This window comes from Emys orbicularis, chromosome 16 (assembly GCF_028017835.1).
Source record: "Emys orbicularis isolate rEmyOrb1 chromosome 16, rEmyOrb1.hap1, whole genome shotgun sequence".
Taxonomy (NCBI): domain Eukaryota; kingdom Metazoa; phylum Chordata; order Testudines; family Emydidae; genus Emys; species Emys orbicularis.
The window spans coordinates 27482798-27503528 of record NC_088698.1 but is presented as its reverse complement, the minus strand read 5'-3'; the positions used below and the strand labels follow the sequence as shown (position 1 = coordinate 27503528).

Below are 20731 nucleotides of genomic sequence, written 5' to 3'. Positions count from 1 at the left end.
TTGTTTGGTTAGAGCCTTGCTGTGTTTAGTTAGTACCATACTACTGATCTGACAGTTAGCTATTCTTCAAACAATGCTGCCCTCCATACATGGAGTGTGCTACGGAACAGCATTGTGTAATCACAGTCGTCAGTGAGTCAATTACAGAATAATTAACAGACTGCAAAAATTTATTTCCTTACAACTACTACTGACTTATTTTGGTAACAAACAAAGTGTACTAACAATGCCCTTCTGTGCATCAAACTTGTGTTTTTCTTTGTTACCATCTTATTAATCAAGCAAAAAGGGTTGGTACAATCCTTGGATGTTTAAATGAGGGAGAAATAAGTAGGGAGGTGATCTTTCTGTATGGCATTGGTGTGACCGCTTCTGGAATAATGCATAAGGTTCTGGTGTTTACTTCTTAAAAAAACCACAAACAATTGGACAGGGTGCAGAAGAACTGCAAAAATGATTCCAGGGCTGGAGAAAATGCCTTACAGTGAGCGTTAAAGAGCTTAGTCTGGTTAATTTATCATAAAGAAAAATTGAGGTGACTTGATTAGTGTATAAATCCCTTCACAAGGTAAGAATACTGGGTACTAAAGGGCTCTTTAATCTAGCAGAGAAAGGCATAACCGAAACCAATGGCTAGAAGCTGAAGCCAGACAAATTCAACCTAGAAATAGGGCACAAGTTTAACAGAGTGACTAACCACTAGAACAAACTCCCAGTGGAAGTGGTGGGATTCTCCATCTCTTGCTATCTTCAAAATCAAGACTGGATATCTTTCTAGAAAATAGGCTTTAGCCAGACACATTTTTGGGCTCAACATAGGAGTAACTGGGTGAAAGTTAATAGCCTGAGATACACAGGTCAGACTAGATGGTCTAATGGCCCCTTCTCCTCTTAAAGTCTATGAATAAGGAGATTACATTAGTTTATTTACCTGTGATGCAAAGCCTGCTACCTCACCAGTGTCCATGTGTTCATCTACTTGCTGTAGGACAGTCTCTGGGTTACATGAAGATAGGAAACCCTTGGAAAAATTAGTTTGACGTTAAACATGCAGAATTTTTATAGTCTAAAAATTCTCAGGGGAACAAATGAGAAATTGTTTGGTTTCAGTACATACTATTTGCTTAAAAGCTTTTGTTTTGATTAACTCCTGCAACATGTTCTACAGCAGAATTTATTATACACTTGCGGTCAACAGTTTGGATTTACTCCATTGTGGGAAACTGAGCCAAGGAATTTCTCTCTCCACAAAAGAAAAAATATTGCATAAAGAAATACAAATACAATGTAAAAATGTGTGAAACTAAAAATAGACAAGCATTTGTAAAATGTAGACAAACTAAACCTTGGGTGGCTTGTAGATGTATTCACAAATTAATATTGTGCCATATGAATAAATTAAAAATGTGTGCATTAGTACTGCCAATGCTATCTTGGTAGTAGGAGCAGCATGCAGGGCCCCATGAAGCTTTTACTCCATCCTCCTCCTTTACTCCATAGGAGCAAATGCTGAGAGAAAGGAAAGGGAATAGTGAAGATACAAATTGGCAGCTGGGACACAGCTTTAATGCAAAGAAAAGGTGTGGGTCACAACATGTGAGATGCTCACATCAAATGTTCATTCTAAAGAGAGGCAAAGGTGTCAAGCGTCTCATATTAAGGAAACTAACTAAACTATTAGGCAGATTACAAGTTTTAAAAATTAGGGCAAACAAATTTGTTTTAACTAAGGCATCACAGCACTATTTTATAGCTTACATGGGACTAGTCCCATGATAATCACACTGAACATTATCACAGTAGCATCAATTTTAATTGCTTCTGCACATAGGTTACTTTTCTTCACATTCTGTTCACCTTAAGCAGGTGTTGAAATCTAATGTTTAGTTTTGGTTAATGTAAATTCTCAGTATTGATGGAAGAAGCCGATTAATATGCATTTCCCATGAGCAATAAGCTCCATGCCCTTCTTTTGTGAGCTTTTTTGCCAGCTCAGGTGCATAGAAATGTAAACCACTGCTTACCTGAATCTGTTGCTCTCTCTTCTTAGTCTGGGGAATCAGCAGCAAGCATCCCAGAGCAAAAGCTGTAAGGTCCAACTGTGCATATTGCCTTGCAATTCCAATTATATCTAGATCAGCTAGAACAGGACACCTTCAGATGGGGAGGTGTCTTAGTTAATATTCTTATCCTTTTCTTCAGATTTTTGAGAGAAAGCTTATATTAATTCCAGGGTTGCATGGTTTTATACCTACATTATTCACTAGTTGCTTAAAAAGGGTATTTTTATATTGGCAGTTAACAACTGCATTTAATATTTGTTGTCTCACTCAGCTCTGATGAACCCCATACAACCAGAGGAAGGGAGCACACAATCCATGCTAATGTGCCCCACTACCCCCCATTTCTCCAGTGAATTAACAGAAATAGGTTGTTAAAAAGCATCTGCTGCTTCAGTCAGGTATTATTAGATCAATAACATGCTGCAAATTCAGAAATTAATGGGGGCAAATTAGGGAAGTTACCAAAACTGCAGATGTATGTAATACATCATCTCTCTGTCAGGTAAGAGTGCTTTTTTAAAAATGATGTCTGCAAGGGGGGAAAAAGCCAAACACACCTTCCCCTCCCCTTCCTTATGTCACTTTTTGCTTGTATCTCTCAAATACTAATCCACATAATTAAAAATGCAGTCACACCAATATTTATTGTATACATTGACCCCCAGACATTATATAAGATTGCATTTTTAAAAACTGTTAAAAGAACACTAAGGTTGCAAAGTCAAACATAGTTCATGTGTAATGGATAAAAAAAAACCCAAGCCCCCCCCCCCCCATCAATGCTATCATGTGACGCTATTCTGACCCCCAACAAGGGTCATCAGTAGAAGTCAGAACATTAGTTCCATGGCACAGTACCACATGAGCTAGTGGAAGTAACTAGTAAAAGCAGTAGGCTGATATTCTCTATGTGGACCACTCACTAAGTGGGGATGAAACATTTTGCCAGTGGATTTCACAGCTATTTGCTGACAGCAGGGGAACGTGGAGACTGAGGACTTCTGCATTCAATTTCAGATTCTACAAAGCAGTGTATTCTAGTGGTTATAGGCCCTCCCACCCCCCCCACTCCATTTCTCACCCCTCTGCATTCCAGTATGGCTGCTTCTTTCTCCTCCTCCACAATGCCTTAGCACCAGAAAAGTGGCAGAGCACAGGAGAGTCTTCCTGCTCTCAGGTCAGGTGCTCCGGCAGCTGGGAGGAGCAATTGTCGGGGAAAAAAGTCCTGCTGAGCTCTAGTACCTCTGGTCTGAAGCATGCTCAGTGCAGATAGAATCTTTACAGAATTTAACTGCCAAACAAATCTGAGTTTGTGCGAACTAGGATTTTTTCCAGGGGATTATAATTTGAGCAAATCTGGACAGATGTTTGCAGAGAGGGCAAAAGGCACATACCTGATGCTAGGATGACTGCTTTCCTGCTAAATTTGAAGTCCCAGCACCAAAGCACGGAAGCACTAGAGCATTTTAAAAATGTTTGAACATGGGCAAAACAATGCATTTTGACCTATGAAGGAAGGCTGAAAGAATTGGGTTTGTTTAGTTTGGAAAAGAGAAGACTGAGAGGGGACATGATAGCAGTTTTCAGGTATTTAAAAGGGTGTCATAAGGAGGAGGGAGAAAACTTGTTCACCTTAGCCTCTGAGGATAGAGCAAGAAGCAATGGGCTTAAACTGCAGCAAGGGAGGTCTAGGTTGGACATTAGGAAAAAGTTCCTAACTGTCAGGGTGGTTAAACACTGGAATAAATTGCCTAGGGAGGTTGTGGAATCTCCATCTCTGGAGATATTTAAGAGTAGGTTAGATAAATGTCTGTCAGGGATGGTCTAGACAGTATTTGGTCCTGCCATGCGGGCAGGGGACTGGACTCGATGACCTCTCGAGGTCCCTTCCAGTCCTAGAATCTATGAATCTATGAATCTACTCATACTCTCAGAAATAGCTGAACCATTTTGGCTGAGCCTTTAAGGCATACACCCAGCATGGGAAATTTCAGCCTGAATGGTTAAAGTTTGGCAGAGTTAAGGCAAATGAAAACAGGATCTGACAATGGGAAGTGTCAGGCAACCTTAAGAGCAAATTAAGCAGCAATATCAGCTCTGCCTAGAATATTGTTCTTCTATATAGTATAACTACATATACCAGTGCTCTAAGTTAGAACCATGGCTTGAATCTCCTCTCTTTTGTGCTGCTATTGCTGTCACACCAATATTTATTGTAAATATTGCTATTGCAGTGGTTGGCAGACCCTTAGGGGCCCACCAGTAAAATCAAGGAGGTCTGTGAATGGATTGGTCCCTACCAGAAGCAACATGTGTGGGGATATGTAGTGTCATGCCTCCAGCACCCCCTAAATACCTATATATATCACCTAGTAATGCTGTAATTTATCATTAGTATCAGGTAAGCTGTCAGTATTTTAATTTGCTGTGTTTTTTGTTGATCTGTTCAAATAATTTCTCTACAGTAATATTTGTGATAACTATTAAAGTAACATGAAAGAAACAAATTAATGAGGGAGGAGTTGTGGATCTGCAGGTTTGTCTATTTAAGTTTAGGAGTCTCGGGGTAAAATAAAATTGAGAACCACTGTGCTATTGTATCTTCTACCAAGTTAGTAGTTACAAATGCAAGACAGAATTACTACTGAGCATAAGCAAGCACACTTCCATAAGTAAACATAGTGCTTTTAAAAAGAGCTAGGTACTATTTTGTTGAAGTCGCCACAAGAATTTCTACAACTAGCTGTGGCAAAATTGTAGGACTTCACTAGAATGTAGACGGATACAGATGAGGGAGAACAAACCATTTATGCATACACAACTCGATTTTGGATAGATTAACTTTGTGTATAAACGTCTGTGTTTGATTATTAGTGCTAATACTTTAAAATGTCATGTTTATTCTCTATAAGAATATAAATCAACATGATTTTTCTATTTAACATTTTTCTTGTGCTATAAACTAATGGTCTGGGAAGTTTCTCGTGCACTTCATGCTCTGTAAACATTTTTTATGATTAATTGCACTTTTAGAGTGAGATTCTGTGATGCGCCTCTAAAGGCAGCACAGAACTCACAGCCCAGTGGAAGGGACAGGGTGGCGAAGTGGCTATAAGTGACCTTCGGATTGTCCAGACACTGGGCTTCTCCAGGGGCTGGAGCAGGCCCTGGTGTAATTTAGATGCTGTGAGTGGCTGTCTAACTTTTGGTACCTGTTCCTGGCTGCCTATGGACAGCAGTGCTGCCAAGAATCTACAGCACTATGTCCTGGGCCCTGCCCCCTAAAAACCTGCAGAGAAGGGGGCTGTCTGTCTTAGTTCCAGCACCACAGGGATTTCCCCCAGTCAGATCCAGGACTTTTAGAGTTTCTTTACACTGATTCAGCCTTTTACCAGGTGCAAAGGGTTGGAGGAGGGGTGAGAATCTCTCGCACAGTATTTCCCACCTCCAATCTTCCAACCAAATGCAGGATGTAACATTTACTTACTTCAGTAGAACAACAAAACATTCACAGCATGCCTCTAACTGCTTAGGACTTGGTGGACAAGAAGCTGAGGGGAAAAAAAGAAAGGAGATATTGACAAACTAAAATACAGTACTGCCAAATTATGACACAACCATGAAAGAGAGCTAAGGATAAACCTACCTGCAAGAAATGGTGCCAGAATTACACTTCTCCAAGCTCGGCTAAAGTTAGGAATCTATTGAAAGTAAATATATTTTTAAAACAACACCCATAATATTCACAAGCCAGCACAATATAGAATTTTGGAAACTATCAAATTCATTTTTTTAAACAACTCAACTTTGGACTAAGGTAATATCCATTATTATAGTCTATATTCTAGAATTTAAGCGGTAAGATTTTAAACATTGGGTTCTTGGATGTCTGCCTTCTGAGGCTAGTGTCTAAGCTCTACATTTTTCTTTTTAAACTCCATGGCTCCCAGAGGCAATGGCATCAGACACTAAATAAATCTCAGACCTCCTAGTTAGTCTTTACCAGACTCCTGACTTTGCAGGATTGACCTAGACAAAATAACGTTACCACCAATTTACAAATCCCTCAAAATAAGGGTCTAATAAAGGAAGCAATGACACAATCTTACACTACAGTAGAAAACAACAATTACATCTAAATGGCAATAAAATTTGGTACCATTTATTATGGAATACTTGTGTCTAGCACTTTCCATCAACAGATGACAAAACTGTTTACAAAAAGGAAAGTATACCATTTTAGATGAACTGAGGCGCAGAGCAAATTCATAAGAGATTTACATACCTGCCATAATGAAGGAACCCCAGTAATTGCGATCAAAACTTTCCTGAGATAATGAATCTGAAAAACAATTATTCCATTACAAAATGTCTTAGTATTTTATAGATTTATACAAGAACCTAAAGGATTAAATTATACTTATGCTCTTGACATTAAATTGTGAATTTGCAGTTCCTAAATTGGACAACCCAAGCAAACATTAATATTTTGTATTACAAAATTAAGAATGTTATCAATGTATCCTGCATCTCAATAAGTTGAATGTAACATTTTATCAATTATATGTCTGTATCTGGTGGTGTAACAAAATACACTCCTACAACTAACTTTGAAAGGAGTCATTTTCCAAAATTCATGATGTAGATCTTGAATGGTTCTGCTCAAGTTTTCACACAATAAATTAAAAAACAAATACAAAACCCCTTGAAGCTTTAGAAATTCTCACTACCAACAGCACAAAAAAATAATCAGTCACAGATAAGACAGCAATAACCCACAGTGACAGACTGTGTGGCATGCTGATATGTAAATCTACAGCATGCTACATGCTAGCTAGCTGTGTTGCCCCTGCCACTGTGCACTAAAAAGTTTCTTAGTGCACTTTGATGTATTCCACTTTGAAATAAGCATACATCAAAGAACACTAGGGAACTTTTAGAGCACAGTAGCAGGGTCCACATGGAAAGTTAGTGTGCAGCATGTTAGTGCAGCTTGCAGCACGCCAACTGTTCCCTACACGAGCCAAGTTTGTATAACATGCATTTTAATTTCACTGTTTAGCAATCAGAGGCTGATGTGCCTAGTGTGTGTTTGTTTTGCATTTGCTTGCAAACACAGTTGCCCCAATGTAGCATCTCTTTAATGTCCCTATGGAACAGTATGTTTCAAATATTACCTAAAAGTTCCTTACCATATTGAAACCAAGTAGTTTCTGCAGTAAGCCACTCCAGAGTTGAGGATCATACACTTTATATTCTAAACTAAGTTCAGTCACCAGTCTCGCAGCCTAAAGCAAAACAAGACAAACTGAATTATTTCATTAAATTACATTATCTTAGAATCCTCTGTAGTTTTCTAGATGATATATCCCCAAAGTTGGTTTAGACACACAAGCAGGATGTTAGCATGTTTAAAAATCCCCACATTTTATTTGATGTGTTGGTGTTTCTTCCGTTACCCCATTCGCTCTCTTATTTCCATATTTTGAACTATGCCCCTCTGCTGAAGATCTGACCATTTCCATCTTATGGGTATACAAACAGAAGTGTTGTCATTGAAACTTTCCTCAGTAGGATAGTGTCCTTTCTGCACATGTAATAATTTCTCCGCAGAAACTTGCCTCTCTGTCTTCTCTTCAGTTATTCCTTAACTCAACTTTTTAAAGTTATAAATGAAGCACTGGATATTTTAACGCAACAAATCACTGGATGTAAAACAAAAAATTCAAAATGAAGTGTATAACCGGGTATAGCTAAGGCTCCACTGCCAATTTAGCATAGTCAGATAACTAACAATTGCTCAAAAGGTATACACCTCTCATCCTTTGATATTTGTACCATTAAAATAGAATAGATTTTTACACTGTGAAATTATGTAATTTTTTAAAAAGGCCTTGAAAAATAATCAGCAGGCAACTAAAGACTAAAAATATACAAAACACACAGTATGTAGGCATGCACACACACACAAAATGTATAATATAATTATTCACACATATACACCATCAAATTTACTCTCTCTTCTTAATCATACCCTGGGTTCGTGGCTATGGTTTTTCCACAGTCCCTTAATCATTCCTTCTTTAGGACTCCTGTGAAAGGATTCATAGGTATATGGAATGTTCATTGTTTCCAACTCTGCCAGATAAATGAAGCATCGTAGAAAATACCTGCAAAAACAGAAGAGTTGTGATACTTATAGTGACAGCTGTTTTATAATCCATGTAGTCCTTACCGGTTAGGATAAAACTAAATTTAATGCACTACTGGTTAAAAAAAGAAGAAGAGACAATACCAATATCAACTATAGTCTTATGAAAGCAACTTTATTGGACACAACATTTTTCTAGTAATTAACCAGATACTGCACAATGAGAACACCCTACACCCCCAGGTTCACCTTTATAAAAGGATTGTGTGGTATCCAATGCAAAGTTTGTCATGTTAGGTGTCTTCGGAAGGCTCATGATGCACTGAGCATGGTTGTTATAGTGATGTTACAGTAATTGTTACAGTAATGTTATAGGTTATAATTTCATGCTTCACAGGAACAAAGGACGCTGGCCTAGGCAGCAACAAAAGAATCTGTTTGACCAAAGGAAGGGGGGTGACTCCCTCGAGAGACTCCCTGACTCTGAAGGGGGGAGAAGCAAAGCCAAGAGGGAAGAAAGAACATGATAAAAGGGAGAGACTTTGCCATGCTCGCTCTCTCTCGTCCACCTACATCTACAGACACCACACCAAGCAACTGAAGCACTGATCAAAGGGGAGAGCCTGGCTGAAGAGCAACCAGCCAGCCTGTGGCGAGAAGCGTCTAAGTTTGTAAGGACATTGAAAGTGTTAAGATCAGCTTAGAATGTGTTTTTCCTTTTATTTCATTTGACCAAATCTGACTTGTTATGTTTTGCCTTATAATCACGTAAAATCTATCTTTATAGTTAATAAATGTGCTTGTTTATTCTACCTGAAGCAGTGTGTTTGGTTTGAAGCGTATCAGAGGTTCCCCTTGGGATAACAAGCCTGGTACATATCAATTTCTTTGTTAAATTGACAAACTCATATAAGCTTGCAGCGTCCAGCAGGCATAACTGGGCACTGCAAGACAGAGGTTCCTAGGGTTGTGTCTGGGACCAGAGATATTGGCTAGTGTCATTCGGTTGCACAATCCAAGGAGCAGCTTACATGCCAGAGGCTGTGTGTGAACAGCCCAGGAGTGGGGATTCTCACAGCAGAGCAGGGTATGGCTGGCTCCCAGAGTCAAGGATTGGAGTGACCTAGCAGATCGCCGGTCCAGATAACACCAGAGGGGAACATCACAGAAGGATGGGTAGTTCAAAATATCACTAGTGACTAAAAACTTACTGTAACTCTTACATTAGAATCTCACTTTCCCACAGAGATTAATAGAATTACACAGACACATGTAGGTACGCAGCATTATGCATTCTAGACATCATTTTCTATGGATAAAATGGGCCCTTGCCCCAGATTAATTATAAAAGAAATCCACAATCCAAATTCTCAAGAGGAGTTGGAGAGCGTGGCTCTACAGGAGATAATACCTTAAAAGAATTACAATTACTCATAATTTTTCTGCAGAGGCAAATATCCTCCCCAAATACAGTGTCTGTTGACTAAGGAGAAGGTGTGTACCCAAGACAAGACTCCTAAAGGGACTGAACATAAGGCTCATAGATGGTGAGAGAAAATGCTTCAAATATTACGGAAATAACCCTAATCTCTACAAAGAAAGTAGTTAAAAATCAGCTTCATGCCTGAGCACAGACATCATAGAAATTTCTAAGTCACTTTCAGAGTTAAAAATGGGCACTACTATTATGCAGTATTGTATGATACATGCAAGAAGACAAAGCGTGTGCTTCTGAAATAAGTTAAAAAATGGAGGAGAAAAGGGAAAGCAAATTAATTAAAAAAAAATCAGCAAAAGTGCTGTTCTAAGAGGTTTATGGACGCACAGTTGGATTTCATTGAAATAATTTCTAATACAGAAAAATATTCAGCTTACTTTACTTTCTCAATGGGTTTCTTAAACAGTGATTCAACCGTATCTGCATCTGCTAAGTAGATCAGACACTTAAGAGCTCTGCTTCTCTGGGCAAATGTCAACTGGTTTACACCAATAGGCTGAAAGAGAAAAGATGGTTATTGGTAAAGTACACCTATTTGCTGAACAGTAACAAAACAGGATTTTTTAAAATAATTTACATATTCAGTCTAACATTCATGGGCTCTGTTTAGCACAAATGTTGTGCAGATTAACTTGGACAGGTTTCCTTTCAACCTATAAGAATTTGTTGTCCAGTTAAACTATTTGTTGAACTTCGAGGCACACTGCTGGGCCCACCTGATTTTCCAGGCTTTTAGAATGTTACAGTAGAGATGAAATAGTTATGGCCTGTTGTATTGGGTTGTTTTTTTTAAATTTGCATGGACTGCTGGTTCTTGTAAAGTGGAGAGGGAACCACAGTTGTTTTAACTGTGGCAGAGATGCTTAATGACTTCTTTGTTTCGGTCTTCACCGAGAAGTCTGAAGGAATGCCTAACATAGTGAATGCTAATGGGAAGGGGGTAGGTTTAGCAGATAAAATAAAAAAAGAACAAGTTAAAAATCACTTAGAAAAGTTAGATGCCTGCAAGTCACCAGGGCCTGATGAAATGCATCCTAGAATACTTAAGGAGCTAATAGAGGAGGTATCTGAGCCTCTAGCTATTATCTTTGGAAAATCATGGGAGACGGGAGAGATTCCAGAAGACTGGAAAAGGGCAAATATAGTGCCCATCTATAAAAAGGGAAATAAAAACAACCCAGGAAACAGCAGACCAGTTAGTTTAACTTCTGTGCCAGGGAAGATAATGGAGCAAGTAATTAAGGAAATCATCTGCAAACACTTGGAAGGTGGTAAGGTGATAGGGAACAGCCAGCATGGATTTGTAAAGAACAAATCATGTCAAACCAATCTGATAGCTTTCTTTGATAGGATAACGAGTCTTGTGGATAAGGGAGAAGCTGTGGATGTGGTATACCTAGACTTTAGTAAGGCATTTGATACGGTCTCGCATGATATTCTTATCGACAAACTAGGCAAATACAATTTAGATGGGGCTACTGTAAGGTGGGTGCATAACTGGCTGGATAACCATACTCAGAGAGTTGTTATTAATGGTTCCCAATCCTGCTGGAAAGGCATAACAAGTGGGGTTCCGCAGGGGTCTGTTTTGGGACCGGCTCTGTTCAATATCTTCATTAACGACTTAGATATTGGCATAGAAAGTATGCTTATTAAGTTTGCGGATGATACCAAACTGGGAGGGATTGCAACTGCTTTGGAGGACAGGGTCATAATTCAAAATGATCTGGACAAATTGGAGAAATGGTCTGAGTTAAACAGGATGAAGTTTAACAAAGACAAATGCAAAGTGCTCCACTTAGGAAGAAAAAATCAGTTTCACACATACAGAATGGGAAGAGACTGTCTAGGAAGGAGTACGGCAGAAAGGGATCTAGGGGTTATAGTGGACCACAAGCTAAATACGAGTCAACAGTGTGATGCTGTTGCAAAAAAAGCAAACATGATTCTGGGATGTATTAACAGGTGTGTTGTGAGCAAGACACGAGAAGTCATTCTTCCGCTCTACTCTGCTCTGGTTAGGCCTCAGCTGGAGTATTGTGTCCAGTTCTGGGCACCGCATTTCAAGAAAGATGTGGAGAAATTGGAAAGGGTCCAGAGAAGAGCAACAAGAATGATTAAAGGTCTTGAGAACATGACCTATGAAGGAAGGCTGAAAGAATTGGGTTTGTTTAGTTTGGAAAAGAGAAGACTGAGAGGGGACATGATAGCAGTTTTCAGGTATCTAAAAGGGTGTCATAAGGAGGAGGGAGAAAACTTGTTCACCTTAGCCTCTGAGGATAGAACAAGAAGCAATGGGCTTAAACTGCAGCAAGGGAGGTCTAGGTTGGACATTAGGAAAAAGTTCCTAACTGTCAGGGTGGTTAAACACTGGAATAAATTGCCTAGGGAGGTTGTGGAATCTCCATCTCTGGAGATATTTAAGGGTAGGTTAGATAAATGTCTATCAGGGATGGTCTAGACAGTATTTGGTCCTGCCATGCGGGCAGGGGACTGGACTCGATGACCTCTCGAGGTCCCTTCCAGTCCTAGAATCTATAAAACTGTTGGGTTGGCGTTCCCCTCCCCCACTAAGAAAACGTGAGCCAATAGCTTAGTGCACTATAAAGCTACCTAATCAAGTGCTCTTAAAGTTAGTCCTGATACCACCCAAAGGCAAGATCAATCAGCAATAGTTCAAAGTCCTGGAGTTCAAGGGTGAACTCCTGGCCACGAATTAAGTTAGTGGCAAAACTCCCATTGACTTCAATGAAGTCAGGATTTCACACCAAAAGAGAAAAATGATTAAGTATAAAACTGAATAATTTATGTGCATATGCTAAAGCAAGTTACAAAGCCTCATATTTAACACCAATTCCTTTAAACAGATTTATTAAAGTATAATAAAGATGGGAAATCACTGTTATGTGTTTTTTTTTAAGTAGTCTCTAAACTTACAGATGTGGCAGATGTTGTAATTGCAAAAAGCATTCTTGAGCTGTAATCCATTGGGCGTGGTTGAAGTAGATATATAACTCTGAAAAATATCATTTGTTTTTAATAAAAGTACAGTGTTGCATAGACTTTGCATTATAATACAGCATATTCATTTTATTCCAGACAAATATATTTTACTACCAATATGAGATATGGATTAACCCTAGATTATGGATATGGCCTACAGCGTACATGACGACAAAGCTGTGGGCCCAGTCATGGAAACCCTTACTTCCATGCATAGTGCTTAACCTCACATGTAGTTTCATTACGAATGAGACTACCTGAGGGAATAAGTATTTGAAGATTCAAGCCTTATGGTCAGAGAAAATACAGATGGGATAATACAAGATGTGCAACATAGTGCTTTTCCATTTCCCTGGTGTTTAGAGAACAATGATTGCCCATTCTGATTTTGCACTATGTGGTAGTCTTACAAACTAGTTTTGAGCAGGTTTTAAAGAGGCAACAATCTAGCTCCTGTAACTTGTAATGACGTAACTATATGAAAGTGCCATCTGTTCAGCCACATCCAACATACAGCCCATTTACGCACGTTATCAATTAATTTACAGCATCCACCTGGATGTTTGGCAGGGCAGCAGGATCATGTTTAAAAACACAACAGTACTGTGGGCCCAATACTACATTCCTTGCCTAAGCCAGTGTCCCATTATAGCCAATGGGAGTTTTGCCTGATTAGGGGCTACAGTATTGTGTTTTATCTGCTGGGAAGCCAAAAATCATTAAAACTTAAGTTAACAAAAACTGACTATATATCATAAGACAAATATACCTCCCGAGTTCTTCATCTTCCTGTACATCCCCAAAGCTTTGAGTTTTCTATAAAGCAGAAGTGGATAAAAGTAGTTATGGAATTATTTGAACTTGCAGGTTTTGAAGGGGAAAAAAATCATTCAAGGGCTAGATTGAGCCTTTATTCAAATCCTGTGTAAGGGGCTGTGCATAGCTGTGCCACCCCAGAAGGAGCACTGGAAATAAATTTTTGCCTCTGTCACAATTCCTATTCTGCTCTGCACCTTGTTGCTCCAATATATATGCTATCCTTTCATTAAGTGCTAATTACTCCTCACTTTGCTGGCTGGTGTTCTGGGGACAAGGAATGTTGAAGCTAAGGGTTCCCCATTCCTTCTCCCTGTCCATCCATTTGCTTGGGATGGACATGCAGTACAGAGTATTGGGCAATCAACCCCAACACTGCTCTAACTTGCACTGGGAGCTGAATTACCCCCAAGCTGGCTCCAAGCTCAAGGATGTGTAAAGCCATCTTTACTATTCCCTACCTTTCTTGGGATCTGCACTAAAGAGAACTAACAACCAGACCAGAGAATGAGGGTCCTGATCTCTATACAGAGTACAAGGAAAGCCATTTCAAATTGTTATCAGGCATAATAGATTGGAAAGACCTAAAAAAGACATTGAAATGAAGTTGGCCTGAAGTCTGTTTTAGATACATTGCACAGATCTCTCTTCTCAATGCTCACAACCCTGGTTTGTGAAGCGCTGAGAATAATCGTTTTCTATAAAATATAAAGCTCATTCCCTACTTACTTCATCTGTTGGTATATTTGGACACAGCCATTTTTCAAGCAATTTATCCCAGATTTTGTTCATATCCAAGTTGTTAATTTCAGCTATTTCGTTAGCTGCTGCATGAATATCTACATACATAGAAAATGCAAATTTATTTTTAAAATCCTCAGCAAGATTCATTTGTAAATTATATCCATTTTGCCCCTCAGAAATTTACTAGAGAAAGTTTCCTAACCTGGATAATCTCTGTTGGTTGGATTTTGAATCCTTTGGTTTATGCTGCTGTGCTCATATAGTAAAACAATAAGATTTGCTGGCTTTCCAGTAAGTTTCAGATGCTCTGCAGTGCTTAATTTGTGGGTTATTAGCACAGTTTCTGTGGCTGATCTCTGATACTGCATACGTAACTTCTTCAGCAATACTTCAGCTTTTTCATGCGATTCATCCTTTATCAAAATAGTGACATTTGTAACAAATCTAAATAAACTTCCTTCCATTTAGAAGCTTGAAAAACAATGTTGACTATTCACTATAACATTCAGTCTGATGTAACAGTTGAACATTTAACTAGTGTGTAAAGCCTATTGCTTTTGTAGTATTTCCTTCTGAGTTTCTAGACCTTTATGTGCCAAGCAGAGAGACAGCTCTCTGGAGCAGCTGCTAGGGATGTAACAGTAGTTTAAGGATTTTAATGGTATTATTCATTGCCAATGTCCTTGGACAATAATGAGCACTGTGGAAAAGCCAGCAAAAGTGATATGTCTAAATAAATTATAAATTAAATTAATGGAGATAGCCTATCTCCTAGAACTGGAAGGGACCTTGAAAGGTCATCGAGTCCAGCCCCCTGCCTTCACTAGCAGGACCAAGTACTGATTTTGCCCCAGATCCTTAAGTGGCCCCCTCAAGGATTGAACTCACAAGCCTGGGTTTAGCAGGCCAATGCTCAAACCACTGAGCTATCCCTATGTAATAGTAGAGAATAGATAATAGTAGACTATTACTATGTAATAGTAGATAAGCAACCTTATGGGAAAGAGTTTGGATAAAGCTGAAGAAAACTTGGGTTCAGCTATAAGCCTAGCAAGCATAATAAACCTACAATTTAAGAGTGGCTCTAATCTAATTTGAATCTCCGAAAAAATCTCACTGTGATGTTTTATGTTCATTGTCTCAGTGACTCCACAGCAAGTTTCCCCCTCCCTCCTCTGTCCCCCAACTGCCAGCCCAGAAATTCAGCCTGGAATCTGAGAGTCGAGTTAGGGATGTGCATGCTAGAAAGAATCTATCAGCAGTAAAGGTTCTGTAATTGGAACCAAATTAATCAAAGGAAATGCAGTTAAATAGGAAAGTATGAGAATATCCCCCTGCCCTCCCCCCCAGACAGACAAAAAATCAACCCATAACCCATATTTGTTAAGAAATAACAGATAAATGACAATTGGACAGAGAGTAATTCTGTAGTAGATGCCATTTTTTCCAGTCAGTCACTTCCCATTGGTGCACTTTATATAAAAAGGGTTTTATTCTTTATACTATAGGGTTTTTTTTATTTGAATGAAAAAAGTCTTTGGTGGTTTGATATGATGCACACTTTGTAACCCAAATTACAACAAAACAAAAAACATAAAAATCATCATCTCTATATATTCAGGTATGTCCTGTGGCTCTGGTGTCATTACCTTGGTTGTAGTATTCGTTAGCCATTTCTCAGCTAAATAGAGACAGAATTTCAATGCCTGAATCTGGTCAGGCCCTTAAAAGGAAAACAGTAAAGAATAATAAATATGTTTTCATAAATCCCTTCTACGGTACATAGAGTAACCTGTTTAAAATGTTTTGGTCCCTTCTCTTGGGGTTCAAAAGCATTTAGTTTAGAATATTAAGAAAATGTTTACAAGCTAACTGTTAAGGTTCTCTTGATCGAGTTTTCAGTCAGTTTTCCTTAGCAAGAAAAGATGGAAAATTATCTTACATGTATAGCTAAAACATAAATGAGAAGCAAGTTCATTGGTTTAACACTTTAGGGCTGCTGGAATATTTACTTTCAAGACTCTAAAAACTATGACTTGAAATTACTCTGGTAAGTAACCAGTACCAGATTTTAGCTTTTTAGCCTTATACTTGTTTAAATCCTATGAACAACCCTAACCTAACAGAAATTTAATAGCAAGATAAGTCTCTAACTCTTCCCAAAATGTAACTTTTCACTTTGCTTCCCACTTCTGCCTTTGCCACTTCACCTCAGTCTTGACTTCAAAATATCAGAACACAAAGAAGACTCAGTGATTTGTGTAACCCTTGTCCCTTTTTTCTCTACCCCTTTTCTTTGACTAGTCGCATTTATGTTGAGGACTCTTAGGATCAGAGGTCACTCTACGACATCCTGCCTCTGTTTCACTCCTTCAGGGCCCCTTACACAGACTACTTTTTCTGTGGTCAAAATACCCCAAAATACCCAGGAGCCCGGGTTTATTTACAGAAAATAAACTCAAATGAAAACTCAAAGTCCCAAATTACAGCCCCACAAACAAATGTTCCTCTTCCTACTCCTAGACTTTTCTGCCTGGAGAGCTGTCATTCCCCTGCTTGTTCAGGGTCTCTCCTTAGCAGACTACTCCCAGCCCTTCCTAGCTGGAGGCTCAGTGCCAGATCCCAGGACTCTGCTCTTTCCTAGCAGTCTCTGCTCTCCCTAATCATCCCCCAGCATAGTCTGAACAGTACATAAAACACACAACCCTGGTGTCTCTCACCACACCCCAACTCTCCACCACAGCCCTTAACTCCGTAAGTCTTCTCACATCCTTATACCAAGACAGCCACCCCAGCCCTTCCAGCTGGAGTATACTCCCGCTCTTCCCAGGGGGAACCCTCACAACATCCCTTCTGGGAAGCATCTTTGCGGAACCCTGATGTCTTCTGCCACACCTAGGTGGCCTTGTCCATTCACTTCCTTCCCACTTTCAGGACAGCCATCCTAGCCCTTCCAGATGAAACACAACCCTGCTCCTCCCTGCAAGAACCCCCTTAGACTCTCTGCTGGGAGATCATCTTTACCAGGAGAGCATCCCTCACTCCTCTGGCCCTCTCATGGGTCCTCTGGGACCAGCTCTCCAACAGAGGTCAGCAGGTAGGCTCCTCCACTGCTCCCCTGGCTCTCCAGCTTGGGGGTGCCAGCCAACAAATCCCTCTTGCTGCTCTCCTGACTTCAGCCTTTCCCCCAGGAAACATTTTCTACTTCCTTCCGGTACCTTTCAGTCTCCTGGTAGCAATCATCAACCCTTTTTGTCTGAACCAGTCAGCACTGACTCACTAGGACTCCCTCTCCTGACTTCCTTCAGGGACTTCCCCTCATTGGATCTCTCCCTGATCCTTTACAACCGCCAGGTGTTGCCTGCCCTCTCAATTGACCAAATGGGGGCACCTGCTCTGGCAGAGGGGAGCTGGACCTACTTCCTTCAGTGGGGTCATCACATTGACAGGATTGAAACATGGTTAAAAAACAAACAAAACCGTTGAAGTGCCATGCAAAGTTATGGCATGACAACATAAATGTTTATTAACAAATAAACATGTAAAACATCACCTCCACCTATATTCAGCAACTGGCATCTTTCCATTTTGCCCAAACTAGGTTTAGGAACAAAAATGGCAAATTATTTGGGGAGGCTAGATGTAGGTTAGTCTCCAAAAATGCTACACAAAAATGCTTGTTAGAAGCAAAACTAGAAAGTCTCCCATCTCCCCCCCCAAAAAAATCCCCATCAAACCCAAAACAAAAAAAAAACCAAACACATGCACACCATACCTGTTGGAAGTTCTTGTGCAATCTTGTGAGCAATAGCTACAGCCCATTCTGGATTAACTATAGATAGCAGGTAGGATTGAATGGTTTGCACAGTTTTAGTAGTTTCCTTGTTAATCACTGATGAACATCCAGCTTTTGTCAGTTCAAATACTTTTGGCTTCAATTTTTTTTCAAAGACATGCCTGGCTGCAGACATGTATAGGGTATCCAGTGAAACCTAGAAGAGTATCGGGTGCAGGTTAAAATTTGATTAAGTCTGACATGTATACAGTGAGGCCAACAACACTCAAAAGAAAAAAAATGCATTTTCCCCACAGGAAAAGAATGAATGATTCTGAAATAAAAATCCCCCTAGACAGAGGCACAGCCGTACCTTCATTAGTTTGGAAATCAAGAGAAGAGATGGGAAGGACTCCTCAGTAAGCTCTGCAGCTGTAAGAAAAATCAGACAATGATCTACAAAAAGTTACCCTGTCCCAATATAATTTCCCCCTAAGAAATGAAGTAATTTAATTTTTTTGCTAAATGTAGGAATCTATTGATGAGACGAAGGATGGTTCTCTGATTAGGGTGTAAATTCCATCCTCCTTTATACACTCCCTGTGTAACCTTGGATAGGTCACTTGTGGGCAGGTCCTCCGTTGGTATAAATTGTCATAGCTCCACTACAATCAAATGACCCTTAGTTTCTCTGTGCCACAGCTTCCCCCTCTGTAAAATGGGGGCAACAGTGCTTCTTAGGAGTGTTGGAAGGATAAATACATTAAAGATTGTACATCTGTGAGGCTTTCAGATAGTACAATGAGTACAATATATACATAGATAGCTAGAATACTGATCGTACATATAATACTCCAGAAACACTGCGTGGTTCTAAAGAATATCAAATGAAAAGGCAGCCTGGTTTGAGCAGCTGGAGACAGGGAAATCACATGCTCTAAAGTATATTGGTGTTCCAGATCCACAGGAGGGGAAGTTCTTTTATAGGATTCCAGGTGTTTCAATAAGCTCAAAGCCTAGAAGGAAAAAAAAAAAAAAAAAAAAAAACAGGAAGAAAAGTTACATAACTACTTATTTTTCTGAAGTAAAAAACCAGTCTCAACATCTGCCCATAAGTTTTGGGTATATTTTTTTTGCCAGGATTCCTGTATAGCTATAGTGTTTTTTCCCCCTCTTGTGAGCCTTTGCTGAGAAACAGCTACACTTCACTATTTAGTTGCATCCATTTTGCCCTCTGTACAAACATGCAACTCCAACTGATGCCAGTGGAATTAGGCAAATGGAGTAATGCAAGAATCTGTGTTTGAATTAGTTTAAAACTATACAAATAAACAAAGACTGAGCTAGAGGCTGTAAAGAAAGTAACAGTTGCTTATTTTTAATTGTACCTGGTTAAGCTGGATACTTGTGCTATTTTCATCAGCTCTTTGTATCACTCTCAGTACATTTTCTATAGTTTCATAGTCATATGGATCAAGCTGGTCCAAGAAACAAAACAAGAAAAGAACGGATTCAAATTCAATCTTCATGGTTTTTCAAATTTTATTTTCAACTAAATAGGCATAAGATGAAGAACCCGAGTGCTTCAAAGCACCTTCTTATTTACTTCTGGCATTTATTACTTCCATTCTGGAAAATTAGATCACTACTCATACCATAATCTCAAAACCTCACAAAGTGGTCATGGCATTCCAGAGAGGCCAAATTATGTCAGTAATGAACAAACAGAAAGAAGAGGAGAGAGTAAGCTCCCAGGATACACTCAAATAGATGTATATTTTTAATTGAAACTTTTGAAGCATTTCTAGGTTTTTTTTGTTTTATTTTCAATCAATAGGGAGAAGGGGGGGGAGAGAGAGAGAAAAAAAAAAGAAAGAGGAAACTCTGACTAACACATTGTCTCTTGTAGTATTTTCTTAATTAAACTAACAAAACATTAACAGTAGTAACAAAGATCTAAATGTAGTTCTTAAGATTCCTTTATAGCTATCTAATAAATGATAGCCACATTCATCAGAGTGAGAGCATAGCTATGAAAGTAGTGTTTGAAGTGACATGCATGCTTTGTAATTGTTTTACCTTGTGCAGTATTCCACTGAGGCTAATGACCAGGTCTTTTGTGCTTTTCAGTAAAGGAATTATTTTTACTGATTTGGCCAGTAGTGTGGAATGAGGCTGCTTCACAGTATCCCCTGCAGAGTCTCCTTCAACTTGATTTGCATTAGCACTCTGGAGAAGGAGTGTTTCAATGCAAAGCTGCAGTGCGGCATCACTGTCCAACATGAAAGTTCTGAAAAGGGAGAAAATGTTTTCATTTTAAATCAATATGATTAGGGTGTGGATTTCATTATGAAGAAATTCACAACAGCCAGAATTACTCATACTGCATTTTACGAAGGTGGATAGTTATTTTTCGAGTTTGTTTATTCATGAACAGCCGATATTTAAACTGAAACAGAATCATATAAACACATTACTTATTATGGCAGCAATAACACAATTTTGACTTGCTTCAGATATTACCTGCAATATTTCAATATAAGGTCTGTGTCTACATTCGGATTCTGTACCAGGGTTCTTATGAGTTCTTTCTTTCTTATTGATGGCTGCCTAAATACAGTCTGGAAAGAAATCTGCAGATACAAAAAAGGGGTAGTCTAGTAATGGTGCTTCAAATATTC

The 20731-nt window shown here is 39.2% G+C and overlaps 1 protein-coding gene across 1 annotated transcript in view; it reads right to left on the bottom strand.

The window, feature by feature from the left end:
• KNTC1 (kinetochore associated 1) overlaps positions 1-20731 on the bottom strand; it is a 72134-nt gene that overhangs the window by 2476 nt on the left and 48927 nt on the right. Inside the window, exons 42-60 of the mRNA XM_065417797.1 lie at positions 20574-20683; positions 20130-20340; positions 19439-19528; positions 18895-19066; positions 18424-18482; positions 18051-18267; positions 15925-15998; positions 14478-14688; positions 14261-14370; positions 13485-13531; positions 12650-12728; positions 10090-10208; positions 8098-8233; positions 7256-7351; positions 6349-6405; positions 5710-5764; positions 5551-5614; positions 2025-2154; positions 932-1021 (exon numbers count right to left, since the gene is read on the bottom strand). Of these exons, the coding sequence (XP_065273869.1) occupies positions 932-1021; positions 2025-2154; positions 5551-5614; positions 5710-5764; positions 6349-6405; positions 7256-7351; positions 8098-8233; positions 10090-10208; positions 12650-12728; positions 13485-13531; positions 14261-14370; positions 14478-14688; positions 15925-15998; positions 18051-18267; positions 18424-18482; positions 18895-19066; positions 19439-19528; positions 20130-20340; positions 20574-20683 (2127 nt within the window). The remainder of the gene's footprint in view (positions 1-931; positions 1022-2024; positions 2155-5550; positions 5615-5709; positions 5765-6348; positions 6406-7255; positions 7352-8097; positions 8234-10089; positions 10209-12649; positions 12729-13484; positions 13532-14260; positions 14371-14477; positions 14689-15924; positions 15999-18050; positions 18268-18423; positions 18483-18894; positions 19067-19438; positions 19529-20129; positions 20341-20573; positions 20684-20731) is intronic.